At 41.7% G+C, this 17178-nt stretch overlaps 1 protein-coding gene across 1 annotated transcript; it reads left to right on the top strand.

Annotated features, from left to right (window-relative positions):
• Positions 1-250: 250 nt before the first annotated feature.
• LOC308405913 (pituitary tumor-transforming gene 1 protein-interacting protein) lies at positions 251-16686 on the top strand. Its single transcript, XM_080896710.1, has 7 exons — positions 251-532; positions 758-804; positions 2779-2887; positions 6061-6169; positions 7289-7354; positions 12356-12402; positions 16295-16686. The coding sequence occupies exons 1-7, from the start codon at positions 412-414 to the stop codon at positions 16342-16344; spliced, it is 549 nt and encodes a 182-aa protein (XP_080752836.1). The 5' UTR covers positions 251-411; the 3' UTR covers positions 16345-16686.
• Positions 16687-17178: the final 492 nt, after the last annotated feature.

The following is a 17178-nucleotide window of genomic DNA, read 5'->3' as shown; positions in this document are numbered from 1 at the left end:
AATATTTTCCTAAAGGGCATTCCATAATATATATATATATATATGTATGTGTGTATGTGTGTATGTGTGTATATATATGTATGTGTGTATATATATGTATATATGTATATATATGTATATATGTATATATGTATATATATACAGTGAAAGAGTTCAAGAGTTTCGTTTCTTGGTAAATACACGGGCGGGTATTTGTGTGTGAGATTAAAGCATTAACTCCTCCCGCCCGGGCTGTCTAGATTACACCAAACAAGGTAACCCTAGACAGCAAGGAAACAGCAGCGGGTTGAAGGCAAAACGGAAACAACAGAGATTGTCAGGAGTCGTTTGTTGTGGACTAGCTGACATTCTGCGTTGTTACACGCAGTTAAGACTCACAGCTGTTTTGTTTTGTTTCGTGTGTGTTTCGCTATGCCTTCGTTTGGAGCACTGGGACATACTCTGTCCACTTCGTTGATTTTTGCCGTCGCCTTCCTCTGTGTTAGCTTTGTTAGCCAGGGGGAATGCCAAGCAACTCAAGCGCCACCAACTCGTAAGTATAAGTGGAGTTTTAAAAATCTGCCCAATGACTTTTTTTTTTTTTTACAATCATCTAGCTTATTTTTATCCACCACGTGCCTTTAAAGCCAGTTCATAAGTATGTCAGCTCAGTAGTTGGGAAATATTTAAAATACGTCACGACTGAGTGTGACTTCGACCACAGCTTTCTGCTTGTTTTTAACGCGGCACTTATTTAGTGTGTTTGTCTGTCTTTCAGCCTGCTCTTCCTATAAAAACTGTGACACCTGCGTCCCACACGCCAAGGTAAGGCTGTCAGCAGTGGTTGTGTTCGTTTGTACGCGATAAACCAAACCTTACCAAACCTTTGCTCAATGCAACAAACTTGTAAACGCTGGATTTATGATCCCTCGTTTGCGTCTTCGCATTTGGCGTCCTACATTATTCCGTGTTCTCGCCAGGCCGCATGAGAGAAACTAAGTGTGGATTACTGCGTTAAACCCCACATGCTGCATTTACAAATCAACAGAAATCACTCACTGTCAGTTTTCTGAAGGTCATTTTGTTGTTACTAGGAAATGCAGCATTGAGTTCAGATAGACGGCAGCAAAAATCCAAACTGGGCCTTATTATCCCCCCCGAAAAAGAGAGAGGACAGTTGGGAGAACTCACCATCCTGCGCATTACTGTGACAGTGGTTTGGATGGGAGAATGGTGAATGTTTTCCAGTAGAAGATCAAAATTTGGGAAATATACTGATTTATTTATTTTCTGGTTAATGCTGCACCACACCCCTCATTTAGTAGTCCTTTGTGGATAGCTTTATGCAGTACCCTTTTCTAACTAAAAGACTTAACTGACACAAAGCAATTTTACTAATCTAAGCCAAGTTGGCAAACTTGGTGTAAAAGTCATTAAAACAAAAGTGATCCTCGACATATTAGCCAAAATTCTGGCTCACACATGAGTTGTCTTCCCACCTGGCAGATCTATCACTTAATTACAGATACGCCACATCTCAACTCATCGTGTGTGTGTGTGTGTGTGTGTGTGTGTGTGTGTGTGTGTGTGTGTGTGTGTGTGTGTGTGTGTAAAGCACGCCTGTCCACATGTACAGGCCCATCTTAAGTTTGCCAGTGAACATGTAAATGATTCAGAGAAACATGAAACCAAGTGGACGTCTTTGACACCCGACCCACCGTGGTTGCCTCTATTTGCCCAATCAGCATTATGCATTGGGGCTGTTTTTCTGCTAAGGGTAGAGCATAACTTGGGAATCAATGGTGAACAGCACTGTTACCTCACAGCAAGAAGGTCCTGAGTTTGATTCCACCCCTTGGCCGGGGCCTTTCTGTGTGGAGTTTTCTCTTTGTGTTTGCGTGGGTTCTCTCGGGATACTCTGCCTTCCTCCCCCAGTTTAAAGACATGCAGTTGGTGGGGTTAGGTTAATTGGTAATTCTAAATTGTCCATATGTGTAAATGTGGAGTGAACGGTTGTCTCTCTCTGTGTTCGCCCTGCGACAGCCTGGCGACCTGTCCAGGGTGTACCCCGCCTCTCACCATATTGTAACTGGGATAGGCTCCAGCCTATGTTTTTAAATACACTGTCATTTACATATAATTTCCACTTAGTGATGCACAGAAATGGACTTTTCAGTCCTTCAGTGTAAGAAGGACTGAAAAGTTTTTTTTTTAAGATTTTGTGGAGGTGGTAAGGTAGGTTGTGTCTGCTGGTAGACTTTCCTGAGGAGTATAGTAATGTTCTATTATCGCTTAGTTTCTGAGGTTTTTTTTGGACAGCAAAATATCCACGTCAACTAATATCTGGCTGATATCAAGTGCTACAGAAATGATGTTGTTCACATCCTGAAGAGGATTGCAGTATCTGGACATTAAAAACAAACTGCAGATAATAAATGAATAAATAGTTTATGGTACTTACATTCTTATTTGTTCAACAAGGACACGTCCACAAAATGATGTCACTTTTATGAAACTTGAAGCATAAATGTAATCAGCACAGGTAAAACATTAACGCTATGCTGTAAATAAACCCTGTTCATGACTTTAATGTCATAGATTCCACGTTTAGTGCGGTGAAATCTAATGACGAGTTTTTAGTCTCGTTTAACACCCACATGTAGGAATAAATACAAATGAAATGTGTGGCAAAATGCTAACTGTTTATTTTTAAGAATCATTCCTGTGGCATTCTTCATTCGTGCATCCTAACTATTATACTCAGCAGAATCATACCTTACATGTGTCTGTCTGTTGCAGTGTCTCTGGTGCTTTACCACAAACAACTGCACAGAGTATCCAGTGACCTGGTTGCTGCCTCCGGCTAAACTATGCCCATTGTCCCAGGCCCGCTGGGGAGTGTGCTGGCGTAAGTTCATCAGACTTATTATTGTGATGTTAAATGTGGTGTTTCCTTTTTGCATTTGTGTTTCATTTGACACAGAATAAGTTACATACATATTGGGGAAATGATTTGAGGAACTTGGTGTTCAGTATGCTGGAAATGTAACTCTTCAACCTACGCGTTAAAAGAAAAAGTAGGTAAAAGGGTATTAAAGCATAAAAACAAAAGCTCTTCATCCAAAACAGCAACCTGTTATATTCACAGATGTGCGACCTAAAATGACCTCCTGTATGTCGGTGGGTCTGAGGGGAGGGATTTATCATTAGGCATGCAGCGGTGTGAAAGTAGCACCAACACTTTCTGTTCCTCTCAGGTCACTTCAGTTGTAGTGGGTGCATTTAAAGATCCAGCACATCGTTCTTGCTTCACTCCACCTGCTCCCTCTTGTTTCTTTAGAAAAAAAGTTGTACTCCACAAGAGACGTTATCCATTGTCTCTGTAGGCAGGCAGGAGCATTTGCAGCAATAATATGCAACAGACACACCAATCCTAGGAACACATGTTTTCCATAACCAGGAAGAACAAACCCACACACACTGACTGGAGTTATTTTTGCTTTAGATTCATTTTCAGTTTACCTTTTCTCATACTTTAAGTTACTACTTTTTTTATACTTTCTAACCTAAAGGAAGTGAACCTGCCACAGTCCTGCTTTGCTGACTACAACATTAACTACAAATATTGTGGATAAATAGATTAGCTCAGCCAGGCACATACACGTGGCTCTTTGTACGTCCGTGTCCAGCAGCATCAGCAGGAACTCGCTGCCCAGTTAAATAAAGTGTTTTATAAAATCAAAACAATGTTTTACTTTTCAGCAGAGCAGTTCTTTTTCCCCACTGCATATTAATTATTGTAATTCCCCGCATGGTTTTTATAGTTTGTGCTGGAAATTCCTCTATAAATGTTTCAGTCGGTCCCACAGCTACACAGAACGGCTCGCCTATTCTTGCCCCGCTCTCCCAGCTGGTGCTCCGGCTCCTCTGCCACATATCTTTCTGAATTTGTCCTGATATGTCATCAGGGGTGTCCCAGCACCTCTTTCTTGAAGCTGTACCACAGATGATTCACAGCAGTAGGTTTCTCAGGCTGTCCTGGCTCTAGACATTTACATAAAGTCCTGCAGAAAGTGTTTGGCTCTAAATCAAAGGTGACATGCTCAGTGAGCATAAAAGCACTACAGAGGTAGCACAGAAATGTACTGCCTGTCTTATCGCCAGGAGATCTATTTACAGTGAGAGCTAAGTGAACTGTAAATTTAAGCGTAGAGGGATTCAACTGGAATATTATAAATTATAATGTTGTTGCCTTATTTTACTGCCAAATGTTTGGCCCCTGAAATAAACCACCGTTCTTTTAACTTAACAAGTAAATGATCTTTCTCTTTCTCCCTAACACAGTAAAGTACGTTTAGCTTGACACTGCCAAACAGACTCCACAGCGAAGTAACCGAGCTAACGTGACCTAATGTTTGTATAAGACGTTAAAACTGATATTCAACTGACACAAATCGTATGTGAAAACCGGCTTATGTTATGTGTATTAATTACCCATAAAATTTTCACAGTCAACTGCAGCACCATGCAGGAAATATGACTGAGACCCTGCTCTTAGTCACAGTAGAGCAGACACCTCGGTGACGTATGTTCCACCTCACCAGAGTTAATGCTGATAACTCTCAGTGGTGAAATTAGTCTTTAGAGCCTAACCCATAAGTGTCAAAAACCTTTGAATGCTGGTGCAGTTTCTACTGAAAATGTAAATGTATATTCAGTACAGATGAGGAAAAAAACCATTGTTAATTCTGTTATTAATTTTCTCAGTCTTAAAAATAACAAGAGAACTGATACGGTCGCACGGAGCCTACTGGAGCAGTAAGGTGTGTCAGTGTTCAAACTTCACTGGTAGCAAACAGAAAGTTGTGTAAATACAAACACTTTATTGCTAATCGGGAACAGCTATAAAACCAAAAGGGTGCAAAAGGGCCGGCTACTGGCACAGCATTTAAATGTGATGCACTAACATCAGGCAAATGTTGTTGAATATAATGTGTAAATATTCCTCGTGTATGGAGTCGACACATGCTGTCATTTGAGTAGGTGGTAGTTACTTTGTGTTGACAGCTGGCAGCTCTTCTGTATCACGTACATTTTCAGATGGAAGGAAACTCTATTTACACCAGAGAGAACAGACAAAGTACACGTGACATGTCACATCTGGTTTTTACTTACAGTTGAACATGAAAAATACTGAGGTATGAACATACACTACCAGTCCAAAGTATGGAAGTAAAGTAGCCGCCCTTTGCTTTGTTGACAAACCCTCGGCCTTCTCTCAATGAGCTTCATGATGCAGTCACCTGAAATGGTTTTTACTTCACAGGTGTGCCTGTCAGGGTTCATTTGTGGAATTTCGTGCCTTCTTAATGGGGTTGGGACCATCAGTTGTGTTGTGCAGAACTCAGCTATCAGCTATGTACCAACCTAAGGGAAGAGAAACGACATTACATTAAGAGCTGAGGGTCGGTCAGTCTTTGCTAAAACTTTAAATGGGACTTGGAGTGCAGTTGGAAAAACCAACAAGTGCTACGATGAAACTGTCTCACACGAGGACGCCTCAGGAAAGGAAGACCAAGAGTCCCCCCTGCTGCTGGGGATCCATTCATCCGAGTCACCAGCCTCAGAAATCACAGGTTAACAGCAGCTCAGATTAGAGCCCCGATAGATGCCACACAGAGCTCCAGTAGCAGACACAGAAACGTGAGCAGTTTTAGGCCACAGCTGCGCATGCGTGCATGCTGTGGTTTGTCCTGTAAAAGGAAAAGAGAAGACGCAGCAAAATGTGGGCACCACTCTGGCAGTGTTTCGGGGTCACGTGATCCCTCCCTCTGCAGAACAAAACCAGTTTCCATACGTTTAAGTCATTTGTGCTCTTTTTCTCTGGAAAGTGAGAGGCTTGTTTGTGGTTTGTCATGTTTGCAGTGCAATAACTTGCAGAAGCCAGCAGGTGGTGTCATTGACACATGTAGAGCACATTGTCATTACAGTGGCAGCGTGTGATGGCTTCTAGTTACCTTTATCACGTGGTCCAGTGAGAATATCTTCTTGTGAAAAATGAATAAATTCTCTTTTTTTCAGTGAACTTTGAAGCCCTGATCATCTCCATGGCTGTGGTGTGTGGAGTCATTCTCCTCGCCATTGCCGTCTGTTGCTGCTGCTGCTGCTGCTGCAAGAAGCGCCCTTCAAGGTAACATTACAAGTCCGAGGTAACTGAGTAACAGGAGTTTTAGAAAGCTGTGTCAGATGCATGAAAGCACTTAGTGGGCCAATGCTTTTCGGGATGAAAGGGCACTACATGGGAGCACTTTTCACCTCAGGCTCACACGGGCTGCTACAGAGTTAAAGCAACAGCTGTGTCCAGGAAAACACAGCATGTAGTGTTGAAATGGATTACAGAGAACAGTTTGGAGTAGATGTCACAGTTACTTCCTTACAGTTGTGTACTCATTATAATGGCAGAAAAAACAGGAAACAAGTGAAAGAAAACCAGAAAGATCCCTGCTTCTGCTAGCGCTAAAGAACCCAGGTTGCTCACATGCTACGATAATGTCAACATTCAGTGATTAGTCATGTTATCTGTGCTCCGGTATTTATTTCACCTTCAGTCTTTAGACTGCATCTTATCACTGTCTTTACAAAGTGAAGACGGAGGGGGTTTCTTTGTCAGACCACAAAGTCCACACTTTGTTTCATGGTTCATGTGGAAGCTTTAGTGGTTTTCACCCATGTCCTGTATAGGTGCAACTCATTGTTGCTGTTGCAAACATTACTTTGGCTTTTTAATCAAAGTAGAGCTCCTTTCATGCTCTCACTGTTGTTCCTGTAGGGAGGGGGGGGTGAAAATGTCATGTCAGTCCGCTACAGTCTGGCCTGTCACTCACTTGCAGTCCTGTGGGTGCAGGAATCTCGTTCTTGTCTATCATGTGATTGAAAACTTGGGGAAAGCTCACATGTATTACTGTTATGCACACAGATATTAATTTAATATAATTACAGTCATGTTTTCGTCTTGTTTTACTCTTTTTGGGGGTTGCCTCCAAGCATTTTACTTTGTGCATGTTAAACCTTCTTTTGTATTTGGCATTTTCATTGTGGAACATAAAAAGAAAACACTCTCTGCACTCAGGCACACATTTCATGAGTCTTATATAAATGATGCATAGAACTTCAATCAGAGTAACCCTAAAGCTAATGTTAGTTTGTAGCTGCGTGTCATTTGTCACATCCAAAGTGTGTTTTTGTCATCTTCTGGTTCCACGAGGAGCAGTGATTCTGATGCTGCCTTCATGTCTCCTTCACTCTTAAGGTTTGACAGAGAAGAGGAGAGATCTGCCAAGAGGAGGGAGGAGATCAGACAGCGCGCTGAAGAACGGTGAGACCTAGACTCACACCTTAGTCTACACAGGTTGGAAATGTCTGCAACGGTGTTTATTTCAATAACACAGGAGCCTCTTTCTCTGCATTTAACTCCAAACCGATCTTTGCTGTGTCATTCCTCTCTGGATCAAACACTGCTCGTTATTTACAGAATATTTACACACGTACTCACGAAGTTACAGGTACATGTTTAGAGGTCACTGTTTGTTTTCCTTTACCCTGCTGCAGTGTTTTCTCAGTCACCACACTGCTGCATCAAGTAATTATTTGATCCTCTGCTGAATTTGTTGGCTTGCTCGCTTTTAAAGAAATGAACAGTCTTTCATTTTTGATGCTAATCACAACAGTTATATATTTTATATCAAGTGAACTTGGTTCAAATCTCAGACCAAGCGCACACCTACGAGTCGAATCCTATTCTGTCAGCGTGGTGGGTGGCATTGCCTTTCAGCATATCTCAGTAGGACTTGGATATAATTGTCCTAAAACAGAACAGTTCATCATCCCCCAACAAAAGAGTTCATTGTATGTTTGGGAGTCGAGCAACTGGTGTCCATCCAGCCTCAGCAAGTCCACGTCCCAAAGGAGAAGCTCCGGGTTCCTCTGCTGTCGTCCCAGAACACCGATTGGATTGTCAAAGCTGGGCAGCTGCTTCATGGTAATGTGCTCATAAATAGATTGGTTTACATCCTGTGTACTACAGTCAAAGAAACAGAATCATCCAGCAGTCAGCAGACCCGAAAGGCTTCCCTCTTCCTGCACCCCATAAATGTTTCAGCCTTCTCTTCTTGTTCTGTTCCTTTACTTCCAGTGCCAGGATAGCTGGCTGATATGTTTGTGAGCAGGGCAGTCGAGCCGAAAGATGGTCAGTAACTGTGGTTTATCATCACGCTCGGCGTGCTGGGCACATCGTGGCTCACTGTGCGCCTCGTGTGTTTGAGAAAGAATGAATTATCCGACCTCTGAGCTCTTCTCTCTCGTGCTGCAGAATTGAGTCAGGGTTTCCTACAGTGAGCATGATCAAATCTCTGAAGTTGGAGTTAGTGCAGTGACCTACATAGATGCAGTTCATGTTGTCAACAGGACATTCGGAATAGATTGGACCCATCCTAAGAGAGACTAGTGCCTGTAGACAGTGCTGCTTGGCCTCCGGAGAGCCAGCTTGAAGCACAGAGTCATCCGAGCCCAGGCGGGCCGGGGAGTCGACCCATGCAGCTATATATTTCATATTTCACATGCTGATGTAGCAGGAGAGCTACCTAAGAATTTTAATTATAATTTTGTATCTGATCAAATGCTAAATTATTAAATCATTTTAATAAGTATCTCTTGAACCTCTTGTTTCAGTGCTGTTTAAGAAGTCTGCATGTCCATGTAACATGCTGCTCAGGCTGCTTATGTTACAGTCGGCTAACAGCCAGGATCTGTTCCTGTTGGCTTGTATCTGGTTTAGCTTGTCAATAAGCCAAAGTGTTGTAATGTGTCAAGTCTTAATGCACAACAATACTATGTGAGAAGTTCATTGTAATCCACTGACATGATGCTTGGGTAACACATACAGTTTCATGTATCTATGATGATAATATGGACTGAATATGGGCCAAAATTCGCAGCTGTTACTCCATTATTTGTGTCCATGCTCCTTGGCTGAGTCATGGTAACAGCTGGAGAAAAAAATCATACACACAGGCTTTTTTATGCCATGTATTCAGTTTGAATTTTGTTTTAATCTCATGTTGATATGACTCTTTAAGTATAGCCAAAATGCATGTTTTCTAAACTGATCACACATCCAGGGTATTGAAGCTGTGATATGTCATGATACTGATGCTCAAAGATGGTTCTAGAAACATTGTTTCAAAGAACAAAAGAGAATTTGGCTTTGTGACACTTGGAGCAGGTGCAAAATGAAGTTGGTTGCCGGTCTGAGCGAAAGGCTGAAGGTGTTTTTCAGCCTTGAAATTTTCTTATTATCTTTTGTATTTATGAAGTTCTCAGGCGTCAAGAATTTAAAGTAGTTCCCTTTTTATTAGATTTTTTTTTTCTTAGATTGCACAAATAACTGAAAGTTTCTTTTAGCCTTAACTTTTAACTGAACTTGAGTTGGGAAGGTTACTTTTGAATGTATTCCACTACAGATTACAGATTACATGCCCTAAAATGTATTTTGTAACGTATTCCGTTACGTTACTCAACAAGAGTAACGTATTCTGAATACTTTGGATTACTTAACATATTATCATGCTTTTTACAGCTACATGAATGTACTATTGCTGTGTGATCTATTAGTATTACTGAAGGTTACTCTCCACACCAACACCAACTAATGTTTAAATCTTAATATAAATGAGTAACAGTAGGTGGACATTAGGTAAGGCTGCACTTTTTGCAGCGATCTCGTATAGAAACTATTCAGCGCGTATATAAAACAGGTCCGCGGCTCCGAACCGTAGTAAAGGGACCTCTGGCTGATACGTCGGGTTCATGTCGGCTCGTAGCTGAAAACTAGCTTTACTTTGTTGTCTGGCTCAACTTTGCTAGCGAGAGACAGAGAGAGGCGTTGAAAGGCTGCTCCAACGGAGCTTATTATTTCGGAGGAAAACATGAACACAGCGTACAGCCGAGTCTTAACAGCTTACTTACAGCTGGGCTCGTCAGGCTCTCTTCTTGGCTGCAGTGGTTATTATTATATTTACATGCTTCCAGCTCCCGTTTCTGCTCCGTGACAGCTCCTACTTTTCCTTTCTCTCCCTCCTCGCTCACAGACACATCACGGGTATGGCAGTCCATCCTCCCTGCAGCACGGACTACACTGCCCTGCATGCTTTAGGGCGATGCCTGTAACACTCTGCCTGTTGCTTTCATATTAAATAATAAAAAATAAAAAAAATTTCTTCACGTCGTTATGACCGCGAGATTGAGACACGGGCGTTTGAGCCTCTTAATGCATGTTTTGTTTGGGTTTCCACCGGCGTGGCATTACCAAAAATAGAGAGGACATAGCCGAACATATGAAACAGGAAAGTACCGCCGTGTAATCCATTTATTTCAGCAAAGTAACTGTATTCTAAATACCACCCTTTTAAACGGTAACTGTAACGGAATACAGTTACTCATATTTTGTATTTTAAATACGTAACAGCGGTACATGTACTCTGTTACTCCCCAACACCGCTTGTAGTATCCCATTTTCATAAATTATGAGTGGTATTGTGATGATGGAGAAGTCGAGCACCTTCAAAACCTTTAGTCTGTGTAGTGAGCCAAGCTCAGTACTCACGTTCTTTCAACTTTCCCTTTTTTTCCGTCTTCCCTCCAACATGTTGAATGCAGCCATATTTATGTGGAGGGAATGTGAACGTGTCAGTGCGATGCACACAGGCCATCGGCGTGGCTTAGGGGGACGGATGGCAGACACATCTTAACCCACCTGATTGCTCACAGATCAGTACATAGCAATAAAGCAGCGACTGCCACACACCAGAGTCTTTGAGCTGAGATGAAGTGAAGTGAGGCCTCTGGACTTCCACTACACAAAACCTGCCCCTCAGAAAGGCTGAGTGAGCAGCTTTACCACAGGCCTGTTGCTCTGTGAGTCACTGTCAGCTAAAATTTAGGAACATTTTTATGCCAGGAGTGCAAACTGATGCATTTTTCTTACTTGGTAAGCTGAATGTTATTGTGCTTATTGAAATGTTGTTTAAACGATGTCGTGCATAATAAGTATTTGGGAGTATTAGGTATTGATGGTTGCATAAGTGCCCACATATCATGACTGGCTGTTTGTAATGTTGTGGTGCAGTGTAGCTTAAATGTTTCTTGGCGAGTAAAGTGCTTGATGGGTTTGCTCTGTAAACTTGTGCATATGTAAACAGCTGTTTCAAAATAACAAAGCTGCAGAAACTTCTGGAATCGCCACTATTTCAGCCATGGTTCTCTGTAAAACCTGTTTTTCATTGGAGTCAACAGTAGAGCCAAAAACACTCATAGCTACTAACACACAGAGGAGAAATGGCATTCATCACCTGAACTCGGAGTTGCCTCCTTAGTGCTCAGCAGCCTTGTTGGTGACGCCTGTGAGCAGGTAATCGGTCATTATCTAAATAAACAGGCAGAGAGCCAGAACCTAAATTTACTGCACAGACTCACCAAAAGTTTCCAGAATCTAATGAAAAAGTTTGGTAACTTTTCCCAGACTTTGCCTGCAAGTCATGTGTAAAGTTTTTACAACAGTGCGGCTTCATCAGCAGCTCAGTCCAGAGTTACTGAACAAATACCACATTTATCTATGACTACTGCAGCCCAGCAAAAAAAACATAGTTGCTCAACCCTAAACATAGACTGGGATGAGTGCATATGTCTGCTGCTGTGCAACTGACACTGTCGTAAACCTTGACTCTGACATGCATCTCTGCAACAGTGCCAAAAAGTATTTGTCCCTTGCCTTGTTTGTTTGTTTTTGCATATTTTTCACACATTTTTAGATCATCAAACAAATTTGAGCATTAGACAAAGATAAACCAGCGAAATATAATATAGATGTGCATAGAACGGGGTATTTTCACATGGGGCCAGGTAGGTTTGGGTTTGTCGGACAAATATGTGAAGAGCAGATAAAAAGAGAACTTAGGACGAGGGTGAAGACTTTTTAAGCAGCAGGAAAGGTTCTTCAGTCCAGCTGTTGATTTGGTGTCGGGAGCAGGACATCTGTAGCATTTCAGAATTGTCCCACAGAGTTGTTTTCAGGATTCACTGGGTGTCCCATTGTCTCATTACAGCTGACGTCTGTGTTGCAGTCATTTATTTCCATGTTGTTTCATTAAAGTTTGGATACTTGGCTGTATCCAAATATGGAGGCCCAGTTAGAGTTGAATGATGGCTCTCTACCTTGAGAGTTGTCTTTCTCTGGAGTGTATTTGGCACTAACAGAGTGAATACTTCCTGACCTGTTGACTAACTTCCTCTACTTTTTTTTTTTTTTTTTTTTTTTTAACAGGAAGGTGGAGAGAATGGCACGCCACGATGAGATCAGGAGGAAGTATGGTGCGTATAGACTTTCCATATGGACTTTAGCTCCTTCTCTTTGATCATAGTGTTTGTTTCCAGCCCTCTCTGATGTACACTGAAGGTGAGGTGACCAGTAGGTCTAACACGGAGTAGCCAGCTCTGTGTTCTCTGTTCTGTGTGTGTCAGCAGTGTCTCTGATGCATGCTTAACTATTTTAAGAGTTTTTCAGTGTCAGTGACTTTGATTTCCACACCCTGGGCCACTGATACATTATTCAACAGAATATGCTTCGTCCCCAAGCAACCTACACTGTAGGTGTACATGAACTAGGCGACATAGGGTTTTCAAATTGATGCCATAGGTGCATAGGCTAGGAGGTTGGGGGAGCTGTCAGTATCTTTTACTTATCTCCTATTTATTAAATAAACACCTTTTTTGTATCGCTAACGGCTGTACAAAATGTAACATGAGACCATCCCTCACTTGAAGAGCCTGCAAAAATCCCAGGAATGTGGCATTTCTCCTCGCTGCCATACCAATTTGTCTAGCTCACCACTTCACCAGTTAACATGGGCTAACCTGAGCTGGACAACATTGTTATTATACTGATATTCAGTATTAATGCTGGTCTCTCAGTTGTGTTACAATAGATATGACACACTCCACACACAATAGTGCACCATAATAATTGCTCAGCTGCTGGTGTCATCAATAAGAGTGGCAATAATAAAAGCTTGAATGTTTTCATGATCCATGAACTCAAATGAAGCTTTGCCAGTTTAGTTAGCAAAACGTTTGTGTGTAATAAACGGCTGCCTGAGCTGTGCTGTAATTAAAAGCTAGGAGTTTTAGATGACCTAAAAGCAAATCCTATTTTTTGTGGAGCTAATTTAATCTCCGTGTTTGTATGCAGTTAAAGTAGCGGTCCCTGCTAGGCATGGGAAAATATGACAACCACTCTCCGGTGCTCAGAGTTGTGACTGAAATGTTTATGCAATAAAATCTGTTTTTAAGCAGCTGAAGGTACAAAAATAGTCAAACTTTAAAACCTGATCACTACCTCGCATTTGTTGCCACATGCTTTAACTTAATCAGAGCATTTTTGCTGTCAGTGAAACAGGAAATATTCTAAAAATAAATGAGTCATGAGCAAACTACGAGTGTGCGCTGCAGCAAAGTATAGAAGAAGTATCAACATCACACAGCACTGCTTTCTATTTATTTCCAATCAATGCACTGATTCTAATCCATCGCTCTGCCCTCTGCAGGGAAGTGGGCGGTAAGGGTTGGCCTGTCAGCGGCTCGATAAAGACAGACTCGTTCGTTCGTTCCGTAGATGTGGGAGAAGCTCAAGTGTCCGTGCGTCGTGTCTGTCCATCCGTTCACTGTAGTAAGATGTCAGGTTATGTGGGTTGAGTGTAACGACTGCACGACAGAGTGATGGATGGTGGTCTGTTTCTTAGGCCTGCAGCTCTCATTAGTTTCCTTCCACAGGGGCTTTAGTAGAGACTGCTCTCCTTTCACATTTGGTCTGGTCGGTTCTCTACAACTACAATCCACATCCTCTTATTTCCTTGAAATCAGACACAGCGGAAGATTCCCTGAGGGTGGGTCAGGAGGTTATTCAGCAAAACTGGAAATGATCTCTTGTCATTACCAGTTGAAAATATCCCAGAAAGACAGCACAGATTTGAATTACACGTTTCACTTTTTGCAGTTTAACCCCAGCGCTCTGTCATAGCCTGCATTTAGTTAAGTTTTATTTTTAGGGAGCAGCTGCTGCTTCAAGGTGTTTTATAAAGTCAGGTAGAGACTCTACAATAATACGAAACTGTGAACACTAGACTTCTACAGTTCTACAGCATGGCGCTGAATGAGCATTAACTATTGTACAGTTGGAGGTTTATTTTGGTTCAAGTCTGAAATGAATCCTGTATCACTGCAGTTTGCTTCAAAAAGCCCTCGTCGACTGGAAGAGTGTGAGAATGGCTGGCAGATTGGTGTTGTAGTGAACCGCTCTGGTAAAAAGAGCTTTCAGTTCAGCTGCACCTATGGTCATGAGCTGTGGGCAGTGACAAACAGAATGAGGTTGGATACAAATGGCAGAATCAGCTTAGTCTCCAGGAGGACTCGACTCAGCCTTTAGACATTCGAGAATGTAACCAGCTGAGGAGGTTCAGGCAGCTGATCAGGATGTCTAAGCATTGAGGATTAAACTCAGATCACATTGGAGAGGTTATACATCCTGTCTGGCGAAACATTGCTGGGGTAACACCCTGCTTCACCTGCTCACACCAGGAGGATGGTGCAAACTGACTTTGTTAAATCTGTGGAAATGCAATAAAGCATGATTAGGGCCTAAAGTCATTACTTTGCCATTTATGTAGTCCAGTAATTAGAGGGCTGTAGAATGTGAGAATAGCCCGTGTAACCTATAATCCATTTTAATCATGAATGAAATCAACTTTTCACGCTTAAAACGAGCATCGACTATGAAGACACACCATGCTTATTATATTGGCATTATTATCAGAATCTTATGTAAAGAAAAAATTTCAAACAGCAGCAGTGGAGTGCCGCCAGGTTACATTATCAACCCAAAATGCAGCAACAGTGGCCATAATGTGCTTAAACATGAGGACAGCATCGTTCTGCAGGAGAAGGCTCCTCCTATATTGAAATAGTTGGAAATGCTTTACGCATTCAGTGTTTGGTATTTGTGCACTAACTGCCATCGATTAATCAGTTTCTTAGTGGCAGCGAGCGAGAGTGTCCCTTTTAATGTGTATTGATCCGTGGACGTGGAAAGTTCAGGCTCTGCAGGAGAACTGTGCAGGTTCAAACCTCAGTAACACTTGGAGTATGAAGAACAACTTTATAGTTTAACCTGCTTGTGGCCTTCATCAAGGTTAGAGGTGCATTGATCCAACTTATTCCATGTACTCCTCAGAAGCCATTGTTGAATAAATACGCTGTTTTCTTCAGTCAGCCTTGGAATCATTTGTTTGTGTGTAAGACGACAGCAGGCCTGACTGAAACGTTTATTAACTAAACCAAAGGTAAGAAAGAAATGCATCTGGAAATATACTGTAACCTGCACTTGAGTAAAATAATTAATAACACCAGGACAGAGATAAATGACGCAAGAAAATGACTTTATTAGTGAGCCTGTTTATTTGCACTGGGCTTATTTAGGTGAGCCTTCATTGCACTCTGCGGTTATTAATGCTCGTGCTAGTTTCTCCTTTCACCTGCTGCATTTCTCATGTAAAGTTCCACCAAAACATGTTCTCACGAGAACAAAAAGGCCAGGACCAAACATGAGGGATATTGGGAAGCCGAGCAGGAGAGAATCCTCTGAACTTTCCAGTCAAATCATTTCATCAAAGTTTGCTTCAAACAAAAACGACTGCAAACACTCTTCTGTTATGTTGGTGCTTATTAGATACCAGTCTGCTCCTCATGGCTTAGTGAACACAACATAGTTAATTAATGTTATCATAAAACAAAGTACAGACATCCTTCTAAACGGCAAAGATATGGAGGAGAAAACCGATTCAGAACAACCACAGACATCAGCAAAGATGTCTGCCGGTGACATGGCACACACAGTAATATGCAGTTAATAAAAGTCCATAGGAACGGTTACAAAATTGATAAGGTGGGCAGTTGTTTTCATTGCCCATAGAAATAAATAATTCCATTGATCGTGTGTATGAAAAACTTGCTGATGGCGGTTTAGCAGCACATGCTGTCATACTGCATTCATTGTTAATGAAACATCAGCGTGAACAGAATATCCGGGATGGATTTCCCAGTTTGTCCTCAAACTGATGCTTCCTCCAAGGCATCTCTGGAAAATGTGGAGCAGAATTTGACCCAGCATGACTTTGTCTGTTTTCATTTTGTCTCCACGTTGTGTGTGCAGGTCTGATGGGCGACACGGACCACCCGTACAGCAAGTTTGAGAACGAGTAAAGCAGCTGCAACAGAGGACGTCCGCGGGCCGCGGCTCTCACGGCTTTGCTTTTAGCTCGGAGTGATTTTCTCCCACACAGTGCTGCAGAGCAGCAGCTGTCCGGTGATCTCGTTCAGACGTCAAACCTGATTGAAAATATTCTGAATTAGTTTAGCTTTGTGATTCTTTATGAAGGCAGTCGTGTGTGTTTAGTCGTTAAATCTTGTTTTTAAACTTTTTGCAAACCTTTTTTCTCTCTTTTTAAATGTTGTACTCTCACATCAATCTTTGCACTTTGTACATACGTTGATTAAACAGTGATGACTGTGTGTTTCGATTCATTAATAAACCTCTTTAAGCTTTTTTTGTTTGTTTTAAATGTATGAGCTTCTGAGAGAGTGCATAAAGTGAGAGCATGATAAATTGCTGAGTGTAGCCCTGTCATAGACGACAGCACAAGCTGACCTCTGTCATTTTCCGATAACTTTTTAATTGAAAACATCGGGAAGGAGAATGTTGCTCCGAGTCGGACACCCACTAGTCTGCTTAATAACATGAAACTAAAATGCCTCAAAGCTGGACTGACCATGTTAACAAATGTTTTCCTCTCCGTCCACTGCTGTTCTCCCACTTCAGCGATGATCCACTTTAACCCTTTGATTATCAAGGCTGAAATAAAATGATTAATGATGAGCCTAAAAACTGCAAAATTGATGGCACTAAACCTCTCACTTTTATATCATTTTAATAAAGCAAATGCATTTATATTCACTTTTCAAAGCCCACATTAAAAATGGGTTGATTGTTCAAAATATTTTTGTATATTAGCGATTGTTGATTAGCAGTCCTTGGTT

The sequence above is a fragment of the Rhamphochromis sp. 'chilingali' genome (assembly GCF_963969265.1).
Source record: "Rhamphochromis sp. 'chilingali' genome assembly, chromosome: 11".
NCBI classification, from domain to species: Eukaryota; Metazoa; Chordata; class Actinopteri; order Cichliformes; family Cichlidae; genus Rhamphochromis; species Rhamphochromis sp. 'chilingali'.
This window is presented reverse-complemented; position numbering and strand designations above follow the sequence as displayed.